The sequence below is a fragment of the Schistocerca cancellata genome, chromosome 2 (assembly GCF_023864275.1).
Source record: "Schistocerca cancellata isolate TAMUIC-IGC-003103 chromosome 2, iqSchCanc2.1, whole genome shotgun sequence".
Taxonomy (NCBI): domain Eukaryota; kingdom Metazoa; phylum Arthropoda; class Insecta; order Orthoptera; family Acrididae; genus Schistocerca; species Schistocerca cancellata.
In genome coordinates this window covers 371180803-371197639 of record NC_064627.1, presented here as the reverse complement: position 1 = coordinate 371197639, position 16837 = coordinate 371180803, and the positions used below count along the sequence as shown (strand labels likewise).

At 41.5% G+C, this 16837-nt stretch overlaps 1 protein-coding gene across 2 annotated transcripts in view; it reads left to right on the top strand.

Moving 5' to 3' along the window:
• The window catches only part of LOC126161767 (ATP-binding cassette sub-family A member 7-like), a 601933-nt gene that overhangs the window by 11588 nt on the left and 573508 nt on the right, over positions 1–16837 (top strand). For both annotated transcript variants that reach the window (XM_049917824.1, XM_049917823.1), the window contains exons 2-3: positions 7225–7297; positions 13759–13852. In XM_049917824.1, coding sequence (XP_049773781.1) covers positions 7232–7297; positions 13759–13852 — 160 coding nt within the window. In that variant the 5' untranslated portion in view covers positions 7225–7231. The remainder of the gene's footprint in view (positions 1–7224; positions 7298–13758; positions 13853–16837) is intronic.

Genomic DNA, 16837 nt, shown 5'->3' with positions numbered 1-16837 from the left:
GATGCTGGGAACAACTGTCTGCAATGTATATCTCCCTCCAGATGGTGTGGTACCCCTGAACATATTGACTGCACTGATTGGCAACTCCCTAAACCTTTCCTACTTTTGGGAGATTTTGTTGCCCATAACCCCTTGTGGGGTGGCACCATGCTTACTGGCCGACGCAGATATGTCACAACTTCACTGTCTCAGTTTGACCTATGCCTCTCAAATACTGGGGCCGCCACACATTTCAGTGTGGCTCATGGTAGTTATTGGCCATTGATTTATCAATTTGCAGCCCAGGACTTCTCTCATCTATCCACTGGAGAGCACATAACGACCTGTGTGGTAGTGACCATTTCCCCATCTTCCTGTTTCTGCCCCAGCATCAGGCCCACAGACGCCTGTCCATATCGGCTTTAAACAAGGCAGACTGGGAGACTTTCACCTCTGTGGTCACCGTTGAGTCTTCCCCACACAGTAACATTGATGTGATCGTTGAGCAGGTGACTACAACAATCGTTACTGCTGCAGAAAACTTGATCCCTCGCCCTTTAGGACCAGTGAAAAGCAGTCCCTTGGTGGTCTCCAGAATTCGCTGAGGCAATTAAAGAGCATTGGTGAGCTCTACAGTGGCATAAGGGGCACCCTTCCTTGGAGCACCTAATAGCTTTTAAGCGGCTCCATGGCTCCATGCTCGCATTTGCCAGCTTTTCAAAAGGGGGAAGCAGGAGTGTTGGGAGAGAGATGTGTTGACCATTGGGTGCCATATGTCACGTTGCCAAGTCTGGACCAGTATCAGACGTCTTTTTGGGTACCAGACCCCAACGGGTATCCCTGGCATCAACATCAATGCTGTGTTGTCTACCAAAGCAAATGTGATTGCCGAGCACTTTTCTTAGTACTATGCTTGAGCCTCTGCGTCGGAGAACTGCCCCCCCCCCCCCTCCCTCCCAGCCTTTCACACCCTCAAATGGTGGATGGAAAGGAAAGTCCTCTCGTTCGCTACATGCCACAGTGAACCATATAACGCCCCATTTACAGAGTGGGAGCTCCTCAGCGCCCTTGGACATTGCCCCGACACAGCTCCTGGGCCAGATCGGATCCAGTCAGATGATTAAACATCTCTCATCTGACTACAAGTGACATCTCGTCATGATCTTTAACCGGATCTGGTGTGGTGGTGCCTTTCCATCACAACAGCAGGAGAGCACCATCATTCCTGTGCTTAAACCCATTAAAAACCCACTTTATGTGGATAGCTATCAGCCCATCAGCCTCACCAACGTTTTTCGTAAGCTGCAGGAATGTATGGTGTGGCGGCAGTTGGATTGGGTCCTGGAGTGATGTGGCCTACTGGCTCCATGTCAAGGTGGCCTCCACCAGGGTCACTCTACCACTGATAACCAACTGAACAGGCTTTTCCATACACCAAAACCTGGTTCCTTTTTTTTTTTTTACTTATGAAAAGCATATAACACGACCTGGTGTCATAATATCCTTGCCACATTGTACGATTTGGGTCTCCGAGGCCTGCTCCCAATTTTTATCCACAATTTCCTCACACTTCGTACTTTCCATGTCCAAGTTAGTGCCTCTCGTAGTTTTCCCCCATATCTGGGAGAATGGGGTCCTGCAGGGCTCCATATTGAGTGTATCTCTATTTTTAGTGGCCATTAAGGGTTTAGCAGCAGCAGCTGTAGGGCCATCCGTATCACTTTCTGTATGCAGACGACTTCAGCAATTCATACTGCTCCACCAGTGCTGGTGTTGCTGAGCTGCACTTACAGGGAGCTATCCACATGGTGCAGTCATGGGCTCTAACACATGTTTTCCAGTTTTCAGCCGCAAAGTCATGTGTTAAGCACTTCTATCAGCATCATACCGTTCATCCGGAAACAGAAATTTACCTTAATGATGATCCCCCCACTGTAGTGGAGACATATAGATTATTAGGACTGGTTTTCGATGCCCTATTGACTTGCCTTCCTCAGCTCCGTCAGCTTAAGCAGAAGTGCTGGTGGCACCTCAATGCCCTCTGCTGACTGAGCAACACCAACTGGGGTGCAGATCGTTCTATGCTGCTGCAGCTCTACAGAGCCCTTGCTCAATCCCACCTTGATTATGGGAGTGTGTTTTATGGTTTGGCGGCACCCTCAGTGTTGCGTTTACTCGACCCAGTGCACCACTGTGGCGTTCGCCTAGCAATAGGAGCTTTTAGGAAGATTCCAGTGACCAGCATCCTGTTGGAGGCCGGAGTCAACTCCATTGTGGCTCCGATGTGCGCAACTACTTGCCAGTTATGTTGCACACATTCATAGTTCTCCTGTGCATCCGATTTACTGTTTCCTTTTCCCACCTGCTTCAGTTCATCTCCCGCATCGGTGGCCCAATTCAGGGCTCATGACTGTGGTTTGCATGTGATCCCTTCTCTCCAAACTGGTGTCCTTCCCTTTACCACTTCTACTTGAGGTCCATTCATGTACACCTTCATGGTGAACACCTCGGCCAAAGCTTTGTTTGGGCCTTTTGCATGGCCTTAAGGACTCCGTTTACCCCACCGCTCTCCACGGTCACTTCCCTCGCGATTCTTGATGTGTTCTGGGGCTCTGAAGTTGTTTACACCGATGGCTGATGGTAATGTCGGCTTTGTCTACGCCCACAGAGGCCATATTGAACTGCATTCCTTGCGTGCTGGCTGCAGTGTATTCACTGCAGAGCTTGTGGCCATATCTCGTGCACTTCAGTACATCTGTTCCTGTTCTGGTGAGTCATTTCTTCTCTGTTCTGACTGCCTGAGGAGCTTACAAGCTATCGACCAGTGCTACCCTTGTGATCCTTTGGTAGCTAAAATCCAGGAGTCCATCACTGCCGTGGAACGTTCCAGTCGTTCAGTGGTGTTTGTGTGGACCCCAGGACACGTCAGAATCCCAGGCAATGAGCTTCCTGACAGGCTGGACAAACAGGCTATGCGGAAACTGCTCCTGGAGATGTGCGCCTCTGATACTGACCTGCGTTTTATCTTACGCCGCAAGGTTTTTCGGCTTTGGGAGACGGAGTGGCAGAACAGTACGCACAACAAACTGCATGTCATTAAGGAGATTGCGAATGTGTGGAACTCTTCCCTGTGGGCTTCTTGCAGGGAATCAGTTGTTCTTTGTCGTCTCCGCATTGGCCATACGTGGCTACCTCCTCCGTTGCAAGGACCAACCTCAGTGTTGCTGTCCATTGTAGTGTGCGTTGTCCTTCTGTCGTTCTTCTGGTTCTTCCTTTCACCTGTTATTGTGCCAAACGTCCTTTTTCTTCTTTCCCTTGGGTAATTGTTCTACTGGGAACAGGGGACTGATGACCTCGCAGTTTGGTCCCTTTTCTCCCCTTTTAAACCAACCAACCAATACATGAGTCATTACAAATTAAATCACAATATTCATATTACTTTAAATTCAGTTGGTGACTTCATATCTTTTAATATCCTTCTGACAAAATCTATTTGTATCTTATTAAACATAAGATCAGTTTTTTGCTTAATTCACTATTATGAACTTAAAAATTTTATTCCCCTGCATTCAAAATACAGCAACAGATTCTTAACAGTTTTATTCTTCTCTGCATTTCTAATTTCTCTGAAGTACACACAAATATAGTAATATCTTCAGAGTTTTGTATCTGAATGTATCAAAAATTTTTGACGAAAATAGAAAGCCGTCAGCTCGAGCCACCTATTTGAATTTCCAGTGCTTTCTGTCTAAGCAAGCAAGGAAGTCTGTGACCAGCACTAATGCAAAGTATTGGAATCCATCATCTAGTAGTCACTGTTACAGATATTGTTGACTGGAGTAACGTGTGTAACTTGTTCTCACATCAGCATACAGTAGAGGATGAAGGACTTAACATAGATCTACCAATTTTTTCTCCGTGTTGCACATTTTTCAAAGTGCGACTTTTTTCATCACAGTTGGGTACATTAAAGGGGAAATTGTGTCAAATGTTAGAGGGAATGTGAAAGGGAGAGCTGAGAGAAAAAAAGAAAATGACAGGGGCACTAACAAGATGTCATTACTAAGAGACCTAGGAAGATGGGGAATGTTTACTGGTGCTTGGAGTGACACTGGTAGAAAAACCAATGAGAAGGAAAGTAAAAGTACATGGAAAAAGATTAAGAAATGGAAGAAAAGAGAAAGGAAAAGTGACTGAATTCAAGGCAACAGTTAACAGTATTATAGAGACAGAGTTGGAGAAGAAAGTGAATAGAGTCTTAGGCGCTGGGAACTGTGTAAACCAAAATTATAGCAATGTCTGTCCCATTTGGAGACAGAAAGAGGAAATGAAGGTAAACTCATTGAAAGCTGGAAAGGTGTGACAATAAATATATTTCTCTCATATAAGCTGAGAGGAAGAGATGTGTAAAAAAGGGAGTAGGAAGATTTCATTTAACAGTTCATAACTAACTGAGGGAGACAAGATATTTTGTCAAAGGTGTATAGTAATGCATAATTGACAACAATGATCAAAACAAATTACAATACATTTTGTGAAGGCTGCGAAGCAAGTCATATTTCAGAACTGCGAAGAGCTGCTGATGAAAGAAATCTTTATTAACTACTAGTTTTGATCCTCTCATCACCTTCAGTCATCATAGGATTATTTACTGCTGCCTGCGTAGCAATGTTATTGCTGTGGCATCAAATAAAATAATTATATAAAATGTAATAGTCAGCCAACTAGTTGCACACAATAAAAAAATAGTGAGTGAGTGAGTTGTGTGTGACTGGTTGGCTGACTATTACATTTTATATAATGGTATCACGGTTTCTCAGCTCACAGCCACAAAATGTTTAAAATATCAAATAAAATAAAAAACCATCTAATATCACTGCCATTAGTAGTAAAATACAGTACCGTACAGACTCAGTAGTGAAACATGATATACAAACAATTGTAAAATGCATTGCTATAGGTAATCTTTGTACACTATCATCAGATTCCATCCTTTTGTGTGGAGTGCACTTTGCATACTGAGACAGAGTGGTCAACATGCAGAGGGCTTTCCATGCAGAAGGGTAGAATTTTGTTATAAGATAGTGCTATACTGGGCTGTTTTGTTCCCTTTGTGGTCTACTGTTATCATCTAGTCATCTTAGCAAACTAATTTTACATTTATGCTGTGCTGGAAGTTCTGTGTGTGTGCTCCCAAGATTTGTTCACATGAATAAATGCTTGCACATATGTACACTCATGCTCATAAATTAAGGATAATGCTGATACACAATGCAACAACGCTCTGTTGGGCAGTTTATGGGTTTAAATCATCTCGGGGTATGACCATGCGGTGCATATGACCTGCGGTCGTCGCACGGTGGCACTGGCAGCAGTCCACATATGCAGAGGTGTGTTGGTGCATGTCAGAGTATGGTGCAGCGAGTAAGTGTGCAGAGGTTTTCAGACATGCTAATGATGACTGTGTGTTGAAAATGGTTCAAAGAACGCATATTGATGACATTAAGAGGGGTAGAATACTAGGGCGACTGGAGGTTGGTCAAACACAGCAGGTCATAGCATAGGCCCTCCATGTGCCACAAAGTGTGATCTCAAGATTATGGCAATGATTCCAGCAGACAGGAAATGTGTCCAGGCACTACAGTACAAGATGTCCACAGTGTACACGACCACAAGAAGACCAATATATCACCATCAGTGCCCGCAGACAGCCACGGAGTACTGCAGGTAGCTTTTCTCGGGACCTTACCACGGCCACTGGAACAGTGGTCTCCAGACACATAGCCTACAGATGACTGAACAGACATGGTTTATTCGCCCAGAGACCTGCGAGGTGTAGTCCACTGGCCCCTGGTCACAGGAGAGCCCGTAAATCCTGGTGTCAAGAACACAGTACATGGTCATTGCAACAGTGATAACACATTATGGTTACAGACGAGTCCAGGTATAGTCTGAACAGTGATTCTCGACAAGTTTTCATCTGGTGTGGACCAGGAACCAGATACCAACCCTTTAATGCCCTTGAAAGGGAAAGGGACCTGTAAGGAGGTCATGGTTTGATGGTGTGGTGTGGGATTATGATTGATGCATGTACACCCCTGGATGTCTTTGACAGAGGAACTGTAACAGGTCATGTGTCTCGGGACGTCATTTTGCACCAGTATGTTCGCATTTTCAGGGGTGCAGTGGGTCCCACCTTCCTACTGATAGATGATAACGCCCCACCGAGCTGCCGTCATGGAGGAGTACCTTGAAACAGAAGATATCAGGCGTATGGAGTGGCCTGCCTGTTTCCAGACCTGAACCCCATCGAGCATGACTGGAATCCACGTACCGTTGCCAGTCTTCAAACCCCTATGACACTTCAGGAGCTCAGACAGACACTGGTGCAAGAATGGGAGGCTGTACCCCAACAGCTGTTCAACTACCAGATCCAGAGTATACCAACCCATTGTGCGGCCTGTGTACATGTGCATGGTGATCATATCCCATATTGATGTCGGGGTACATGCACAAGAAACAGTGGTGTTTTGTATCATATATTTTGGGACAGTTTTCTCAACTTATCACCAATACCGTGGACTTGCAGATATGTGTCGTGTGTTCCCTATGTGCCTATGCTATTAGCGCCAGTTTTGTGTAGTGCCACCTTGTGTGGCGTCACATTCTCCAGTTATCCTTAATTTATGAGCATGAGTGTAGTTTTATAAAGTTTACTGTTGTAACTTACCTAATCGTAGTGTTATATGATTTGTGTTGCATATATTTTCAAATCTACCTCATTTTACATCCAAATTTACATTTATTGAACACCTTAAATCTTGATTAGCTACTGAATAATTCTCCTTCCTGTATCTTTTATTTACTCGCAGTGGTTTTAATTTTGTCCCTGTCTTTGCTCAAGAAAACCATCCCTATAGCTATATTTTAGAATTCTTAATACACAATTGTTTACATGGATGATTCAAATGACATGTATGTTACAATGAGGATTATGACATGGTTATCAAAAATATTAATATTTTTATGAAAAGAAAGAATATTTAGAATGTTTATACTGATATGGTTTTTAATTCTGGCAGTTAAATACAAATTAAACTATTGGTAGTTCTAATTTGTGTCAATATAGTTGATTTGCACAACCATTTTATTTGTCTTGTAGCTTCAAACATTATTTGTCATTGTAACTTTATGTACAGTTTCTTATTTTTCATGAACTTAAGTGACTGTTCCTTTCTGTTATAGATGCAGAATGGCATTTTTCAGACAGTTGCAATTATTAATATGGAAAAATTTGATGTTACGAAAGAGGCAAAAGGTAAGTTAAGGAAAAGAGACATTATGAAAACAATTTTCTGGAATAAAATTGAAGTGAAAGATAAAACTATTTACAGCAAGCACTATATGAAAATAAAAGTGCGTATGCTGTGGCTCTTACAGTACACATAATATGCAAAGTAATATGCTGGTTGCACTCTATAGCACAGTGAAATTTGCTTTTGTTACATTCTTATAAATGTCAGATACTTAGGTGTTCTTTTATTGTGTAACAGAATTAAATAATTAAAAGTTAATATTTAGAGTTATCATTGAGACTTTAAAAAATGATAAACCATAACAAATTCTTCCACTTCTTATCTAATATGGAAGACGATAAGAATTGGCAGTCAGTTTATTTGGTGGCTTGTGGAGTTACACTTCTTTATATCTACAACTGCATTTGTATTCCCCAAGACCCCCTCCATTTTGATTGTGTACACAATAGTGTAAAGAAGCAGAAACTGTTAATAGGCCTCTGTAGAATATTGAGTTTATTCATGACAAGAAAGAAAAGCTTCCAAAATAAGTTTTATTGCCCAGATTGCAGTTGATACATAATCCTGATTGCTAGTTTTGCCAAATTTCAGATTTGTAAGTGTTACAAATATGTTACAGAGTTTATAATTATCACACATAATTAAAAAAAACAATAATTCAGGCTTACATACCACTGAGTGTGTGAATTATAAAGCCAATACATGTGGTACATTGCCATCTGGCCATTGAAAACATGGAGGTTAACTGTGAAATATATATATCTTGGAATGTTTCCCTCTATTATAATCATATATATGTATATATAAAAACAAAGATGATGTGACTTACCAAACGAAAGCGGTGGAACGTCGATAGACACACAAACACACACACAAAATTCTAGCTTTCGCAACCAACGGTTGCTTCGTCAGGAAAGAGGGAAGGAGAGGGAAAGACGAAAGGATTTGGGTTTTAAGGGAGAGGGTAAGGAGTCATTCCAATCCCGGGAGCGGAAAGACTTACCTTAGGGGGGAAAAAAGGATGGGTATACACTCGCTCGCGCGCGCACATATCCATCCACACATATACAGACACAAGCAGACATATACAGAGGCAAAGAGTTTGGGCAGAGATTTTGCCTCTGTATATGTCTGCTTGTGTCTGTATATGTGTGGATGGATATGTGTGTGTGTGTGCGCAAGTGTATACCCATCCTTTTTTCCCCCCTAAGGTAAGTCTTTCCGCTCCCGGGATTGGAATGACTCCTTACCCTCTCCCTTAAAACCCACATCCTTTCGTCTTTTCCTCTCCTTCCCTCTTTCCTGACGAAGCAGCCGTTGGTTGCAAAAGCTAGAATTTTGTGTGTATGTTTGTGTTTGTTTGTGTGTCTATCAACCTGCCAGCACTTTTGTTTGGTAAGTCTCATCATCTTTGTTTTTAGATATAGTTTTCCTACGTGGAATGTTATATATATATATATATTTTTTTTTTTTTTTTTTGTGTGTGTGTGTAAAAGAAAAGTAAAAAAGTGTGTAAAAGAAAGTGTTAAAAACATTTTGTGACGACTCCAACATTATAGACTAAAATAAGGTTTACCTCCTAGAAAAGGTCCTTATTCAATTTTACAGTTGTCGTCATTTGGTAAGGGACATGTATGTACACACATCTAAAGCAGTTTTGCACACCTCGGTTCGGAGAGTTCCGGAACCTGTACAGAAAATTGGAATAGAGATCAACATAAAGACAATTTCTGCAGTTTGTATTGCTCATGAAAACAACACATTGCATGTTGTACCACCTTCGGAGGTGGTGGTCCAGATTGCTGTACACATTGGTACCTCTAATACCCAGTAGCAGGTCCTCTTGCATTGATGCAATCCTATATTCATTGTTACATACTATCCAAAAGTTCATCAAGGCACTGTTGGTCCAGATTGTCCCACTCCTCAGTGGCAATTTGGTAGATCCCTCAGAGTGGTTGGTGGGTCATGTTGTCCATTCTATTCCAGACATGTTTGATAGGGTTCATGTCTGGTCTGGAGAACATGCTGGCCACTCTAGTCCAGTGATGTCATTATCCTGAAGGAAGTCATTCACAAGATGTGCTCGATAGGGGCGTGATTTGTTATCCACGAAGACGAATGCCTTGCTAATATGCTGCTGATATGGTTGCACTATTGGTCGGAAGATGGCATTCATGTGTTGTACAGCTGTTACGGTGCCTTCCATGACCACCACCAATGTACATTGGCCCTACATAATGCCACCCCAAAACAGCAGGGAACCTCCACCTTGCTGCACTCACTGGACAGTATGTCTAAGGCGTTCAGCCTGACCGGGTTGCCTTCAAACACATCTCTGATGATTGTTGGGTTGAAGACATATGTGACACTCATTGGCGAGGCAACCGTGATGCCAGTTGTGAGCTATCCATTCGGCATGTTGTTGGGCCCATCTGTATCGTACTGCATGGTGTCGTAGTTGCAATGATGGACCTCGCCAAGGACGTTGGGAGTGAAGTTGTTTGCTTCATGCAGCCTATTGTGCACAGTTTGAATTGTAACATGAAGTCCTGTGGCTGCACAAAAAGCATTATTCAACATGAAGATGTTGCTGTCAGGTTTCCTTTGAACAATAATCTGCAGGTAGTGGTCATCCACTGCAGTAGTAGCCCTTGGGCAGCCTGAGCGAGTCATGTCATCGACAGTTCCTGTCTGTCTGTATTTCCTCCATGTCAGAACAACATCGCTTTGGTTCACTCTGAGACACCTGGACACTCCCCTTGTTGAGAGCCCTTCCTTTCACAAAGTAACAATGCAGATGTGATCGAACTGCGGTATTCACCTTCTAGGCATGGTTGAACTAGAGAACACACGAGCCGTGTACCTCCTTCCTGGTGGAATGACTGGAACTGATTAGCTGTCGGACTCCCTCCATCTAGTAGGTGCTGCTCATGCATGGTTGTTTTCATCTTTGGGCGGGTTTAGTGACATTCTTGAACAGTCAAAGGGACTGTGTCTGTGATGCAATAACTGCAGTCAACATCTGTCTTCAGGAGTTCTGGGAACTGGGGTGATGCAAAACATTTTTTGATGTGTGTATATGAGATAGTAATAAGTTGTTTCATTCTCCTTGGGATGTCAGTTCATGGAGTTTTGACTGATTTGTAGCACCTCTTTTGTAGCTTCTGACACTGCATTAAAACATCGTTTATAGCGTGTTTAATATATCCACATTCATTATGATTTTTAGCCACTGGCTTCATCAGATCTGTGATTAAGAGTGAAGTAACAAAATTGAAAAATGTTATTCAGGCTGTTGCAGAAATACTTTGACAGACTTTTGGGACAGGTTCGTTACACCAATAAGAAAAAAAGTATAGTAAGCATGGGCTCTGAAATGCATAGTTTGAAAGCTATGAGCACTTGTTCAATAGAAGGGATGAGTTTCACAGAAGTGAAGATGAACAAGTGCTCATATCTCTTACGTATTTTAGAGCACAGGTCTACTAGACTTTTTTTTATGTAAGGAACATGTCCCCAAAGTTTGTAAAAGTGTTTCTGAAACACCCTGTATATACATTATAAAATTCATGCATAGAACATTTTAAGCAAAGTTCAGTGTCTCTTGCAGTGAAACCTGTGCCTAAATTGGCTGAGAACAGCTGACTTGCTTACAAGTTTACAGAAATAAGTGCTACCTGGGAGGTGGCAATATTAATGGAGAAAGTGTTGCTTTAGTTTAGCAGGTCAAACTCAAAACACAAAATGGAAAAGGGAACAGAATCAGAAAAAAAGGACTAACTTGGTTCTGACTGACAATGCTCACTCAGCGAAGTCTATGGAGTTTGACGTATCTTTAAGGGAACCAACAAAACCCATCATTCAAACCCACTGCAGTCATTGTCTCATCTATTTTACAGAAGCCACAAAGCAAAGAACAGCTACTCTGTTAAAGTGGCTCCCATTCCTTGTGGATCATTAGTATGTTCAGGACTCATGTGGACAAGTAAAGTCCTGTAATACAGGAAAGACTGTCATCAATTTGCATGTAAGAGACTGTTTTAAAGAGACTAACAGAACGTATGACAGTGGAAATAGGGCTAAACTTGGCTTTGCCATAATTAAAAATCATGGATTTAACAATTAATCTCTCTTGTCAGCAGCTTACAGGCAGTTGCTTCTGCAATGCAGTTGCGGTAAAGTGACAATATGTAGCCATTACCTGTCCACTAATGATGCTGTAGGCAATGAGGCTCTACACAACATTATCACACAAACATGCCATCCACTCCTCCTCTTTGAGGAATTTGACACTTGTCATGTGCTACAGGTTTCCTCAACCAACTGCCCCCATGATTAAGTTGTCAAGAGGCTCCTGGTATTAGGAAAACTGTGCTTTGAGAACACAGTGCTGAGAGAACACAGCAGAACCGCTATCAGTTTATCCATATGATCTCCAAACCTCTATAGTGTTCAGCAGCAAGTGGTCAATGATCTGACTTCCAGTTGTCACTTCCTAATTTAGATACAAGTACCGTATTTACTCGAATCGAAGCCGCACTTTTTTTCTGGTTTTTGTAATCCAAAAAACCGCCTGCGGCTTAGAATCAAGAGCAAAGTGGAAGTTCTGAAAAATGTTGGTAGGTGTCGCCACATTTAACTTCTGCCATCGAATATATGTAGCGCTACACAGGCATGCTTTGCAGGCACAAAGATAAATACTGGCGCCAGAACCTCTGAGTCAGTAAATAAATTAAAAAAAAAAGGTGGAAGACGAGCTTTTTTCTACGCCCTGAGGCTGGCTAGACTGTCTGGGATGTTTGTCAATATAGCCAGCTCTACGTTCTGAATTTTTTCCTACCTGTGACAAGTGATGGTTGCTAATAGGAACTTTTATGAATTGTGAATCACATGCAGTATTCTCTTCACCATAAGAGTAATTCGAATGTAAACATTTTGCCATGTATTCTTTCGTGTTTGCTGCTATCTCGTTTAAATCCTGTCTGCCTAATAAACTACGAAACTAGAGTGAGACAACAGCAAACGCGAAAGAATATACATATCATGTCATGTTTATATTCGTATTATTCTTATGCTGAATAGTGATACAGTCAGAAATGAAGCACGGCAACTGACTAGATTTTTAAATCTAAGATGACTCTAATTTCTATGCAGAATGTAATGTACTAAAGAGGCGTCTGCAAAGATTTTCAAACGGAGAAAAATTTTTGCTAAACTCTCATTCACATCTTCTATCATACGCAGTCTATTATTTGGTTCTCGTTTATCATTATCAAAGAAAGCAGCAGTGCAAGTAACAACAAATAGCAGTCTCTTGCCATTGTTTCGCTAATGAGACAATTCCTCTCTTTTTCTATTGTAAGTGGCGGTAGCGCACACAAAAGCAAGCGATGCCGTGAGCGGCGACAGGCCGTAAACACTCGTTATCAGAATGCAACAAAAAATGCATAACACAGTACAATAATGCATTTTCAGCTTAGAGTGACCTAAACACCTATAACAAAGAGAACAGCACTTATCAGATCAAAGAAAAATAAGCAATCAATTCAAACCAGACGAAGCACGCGAAAAAGGAAGGGTAGCCGTATAAATACGGATGGAGCGCCTGACGCATAGCAATGGCTACCTGGTAAAGCTTAACTGCTAAGCTTACGACTCGAACCAAACTACTGTAGCTGTATCATCATTCATTCGACCTAAATTGTGTCTCATATTACAATGGACCAACTTTGTTTCAATTTGAGGGTGCGGTGTAAAACTTTTCTCTCCCCTTGCATTTAGAGTCTCAAATTTCAGGTGTGGCTTAGATTCGGGAATTTTTTTTTCCTTGATTTCGAGTCTCATTTTTCAGGTGCGGCTTAGATTCGAGTGCGGCTTCGATTAGAGTAAATACGGTAGACTGATCACTGCCTGAAAGAAACCCATGGGGATGGGTGCAGGTTGAGCAGTACAGCCAACTGGCAGTGTTTGAAAGTAGACAGTGTTAAGGAACAGATGAATTGCATAACTAGTGTGATCCACCACACCTCTGAAGCATATACACCAAAGTCATTAGGACTGCTGTGAAGATGTCTCTTCCTTTGGTGGAGTGTTGAATGGTACCTAGTAATCAAGTACAGATGAATTGCTCTGTGGAGGTTACAGGACATGCTATGTGCTCAGTGTTGAGCACAGAAAATCGTGTCCTACTTCCTATCTCAGCTTTTGTGATGCCATCACACATTTCAAATCATATGTGCTGTTGTAATTCATATGTACTTACTGATGTTTCTAAGTTCAGACATCAAAAGTTCATTACTTGTAGAACGTGTAGCTCCATAAGACTGGTGTATTTTGAGATAACCAATGATTAAGTTAGTTAGTGAAACAATTCCTTTGTCTTTCAGCACCTTTTTTCCAAAGACAGCATTTTAAGTTTTTGTTACTTTTGCCACCTGTGTCATATACCTGTTCTTTTTAGATTCGTTGCACTGTTGAACTGTTATGGCCGTTAGTGCTTTTCCTGATTCTTATGTGGGTTCGCACAAGAGAATTGAAGAAGTATATACCAGAATGTAAGTATTTTCCAGGTAACAAATATGCAGTGTAAAAAAAAAAAGGTCCTGTTGGGTGGTATGTTCAGCCACTGGGTGGTCCAGCTGTCTCTCGTCTTTTTCTGCATTGGTGTGACAACTAACAAGCTGTCTGTCTACACGAATGGCCACTGCCAAACTGTGGCCAAGAGACTGCCAGACCATCCAGTTGCTGAGTGTGCTGACCAACTCGATATGCATCACTTTAATTATTGCCTCATAGCCTGTGCAATGTTGATTTTTCCCACCAACAAAACCTTTTCTGAATTTTGCAGATGGGAACTCTCTCTGTAACATGTCTTTTGTTCCTGTAACCCTCCTGATGTTTTCTGTATTTTTCCTGAAAACATAAAAAAAAATTAAATAATGGCGAGACAGAATTGCTTATTACTTACCTTCAAGAAGTTAAGTGTGTAATACTGCTCAGACAACTTGTGGGACTACAGCCCCATGATGTCTTAGACAGCTACAGATATTTCAGCAAGTGAGCACCTTGTCATTTTCGAGAGACAATTGTAATGAGAGAGCTTTTTGCAAGCAACTTTAATGCATTGGTAAGTGGGGCTACAGCAACCAAGAACTATGTACAGTGTATGCAGGAAGATAACACACACATCAGTTAGTACCAACACACAACAAATGACAAATGTCAGAAGTTATTGATAGTGAATATTAATAACCAATGGATAAACAAGTAGCATTAACTTCATCCCTCTGTTTGACGAGAGAGAGAGAGAGAGAGAGAGAGAGAGAGAGAGAGAGAGAGAGAGAGAGAGAGCGCAAGCGAGTGCAGGATTGTTAGTATAATTTAAGCAAAAACCTCCATCTCTATTTATAAGTTTGTAATTATTTAATCACATCTTCCTCAAAAACACTATCACAATACCAGGAAGTGCATCCAGAATTTCTGTGTTATATTCCTTAGGATGAACGGTACTAGGACATTGTTCTGCAATAGCAAATTTGATCATCTGTTGGAAGCTTGTGTGATGCTTTCTCTCTGGACACCGATCCTTCAATCATGACGGTCTAACCAAAGTGTAAGATGACACATCAGCATTGGAGAAGGTAGACACCTTAATGCAAATGAATATCAACCTGCACAGACCCTTAAAGGGGTGTAATCTTAGATCATGCGAAAACCACAGATCTTGAGGTTTGTGCTCAATTTCACAGAGAAATCTTGGGTAGATCCATACTAGGGAAAGGTTGGAATTGTACAAGGGTTACTCAATAATTGGAGACAAATTGGTCTGCAGAAAAATATGTTTATTTTTACAAAACATATTTTTTCTACAGTTCAACATAATCCCCTTGAACATTTATGCACTTGGTCCAATGGGCTACAAGCTTTTTTATTCTGGCTGCTAAGAACTCTTTATCTTGATGTTTGAACCAATTTCCCATAAACTTTTACATGTCCTTGAACCTCTTCCCATGTGAAGACTCCTTCAGTGCACCAAAAAAATGGAACTCACTAGGCACTAAATCAGCACTGTAAGGGGGTTGAGGCAGTACTTCCCAGCACATTTTGTCAGTGTTTCATCGGTTAGTTGAGCAATATGAGGATGTGCGCTATCTTGCTGGAGAATCACATCTCTCCTCTGAGATCCATGGTGACTCTCTCTCAAGGCTGGCTTCACCTTGCTTAAAAGCAAATCCAAGTAGTGTTGTCTGTTCATTGTATGCTGCAATTACAAAAAACTGGACCTTCTGTGTCCCAAAACACCATCAACATGACTTTTCCTGCTAATGCTTGGGTTTTGAATTTTTTCTTGACATGTGAGTTGGTGTGCTTCCACTCCATGCTTTCTTTTTGATTCTTGCTCATAATAGTTAACCCAAGTTTCATCACAAGTTAAAATTTTGTTGAGGAAGTGCTCACCTTCTCTTTCATAATGTTCCTTTAGCTCTGTGCACACTCTCAACCTTGTTTCCTTTTGTAGCTGTGTCAACTCCTTTGAGACCCATCTTGCACATGTTTTGCGGTACTTCAGTTCGTTACAGATAATGTTATGGACTGTACCAGTACTAATTTGAACCTTTTCAATTATCATTTCAACAGTTACACGGCAGTCAGCACAAATAATGTCATCAATTCGACTTTCAAGTGAAGGAGTTGAAACTACAGCTGGTTGGCTAGAATGTGTTTGTCAATCATTGAGTTGTGACCATTTATGAACTGCTTTACCCACTTGTAAAAATTTGCATGATTCATACAACCTTCACCATAAACTCTAGACATATTCACTTGTTTCTCGCCTTTAGCAAGTAAAAAATGAATAACAGAACATTATTCAACTAATGTGGACATTTCAAGTGGACTCGCCATCTTGAAATGTATTTTTGAGGTTATAAACAAAACAATGTTGATACATCAGCTGATCAGGGCTCATCCCAGTGAAACCAACTTAAAGCCATAAAAGTACCAAATCTGCCCTCCCAACAATTCCCCCCCCCCCCCCCCCCCCCAGTTATTTGTTTCTTTAATTATTGGATGACCCTTGTACACTCTTCACTCCATAAGACTTCACAAATGGGCTATTTTCAGACTACTTCCAGACACTGCCAAAGCTATTAGGGGAGAAGCATAATCTACAATTTTATTTGCAAGTTACAAAGTACACAGTAAATACAGTTGCAGTGATAAAGCCCAGATGAGAGGGATGCTTTGCACTCATTCAGGGTGGGCTCTAACTTTATCATCATACCCACAGACAAGGGCAGTGCTACTATTGCGTTGGAAGAAGAGAATTATCTTCAAAAGATACAGTGTTTACTGTCTGATCCATCTTAGCCTGGACTCGGTGCTGACCTAACAAAAGACTAACAATGTCCTGAAAAAAAGTTCCTTGTCGCAATAGACTGTCAAGAGTCTTTATACTTAGTGTGCTATCTTTCCTAGAGAATGTGGCCTATTCAAGATCCACAAGGAAAGGGTTTTTTCTTAGTCATTTTGTCAGCTAC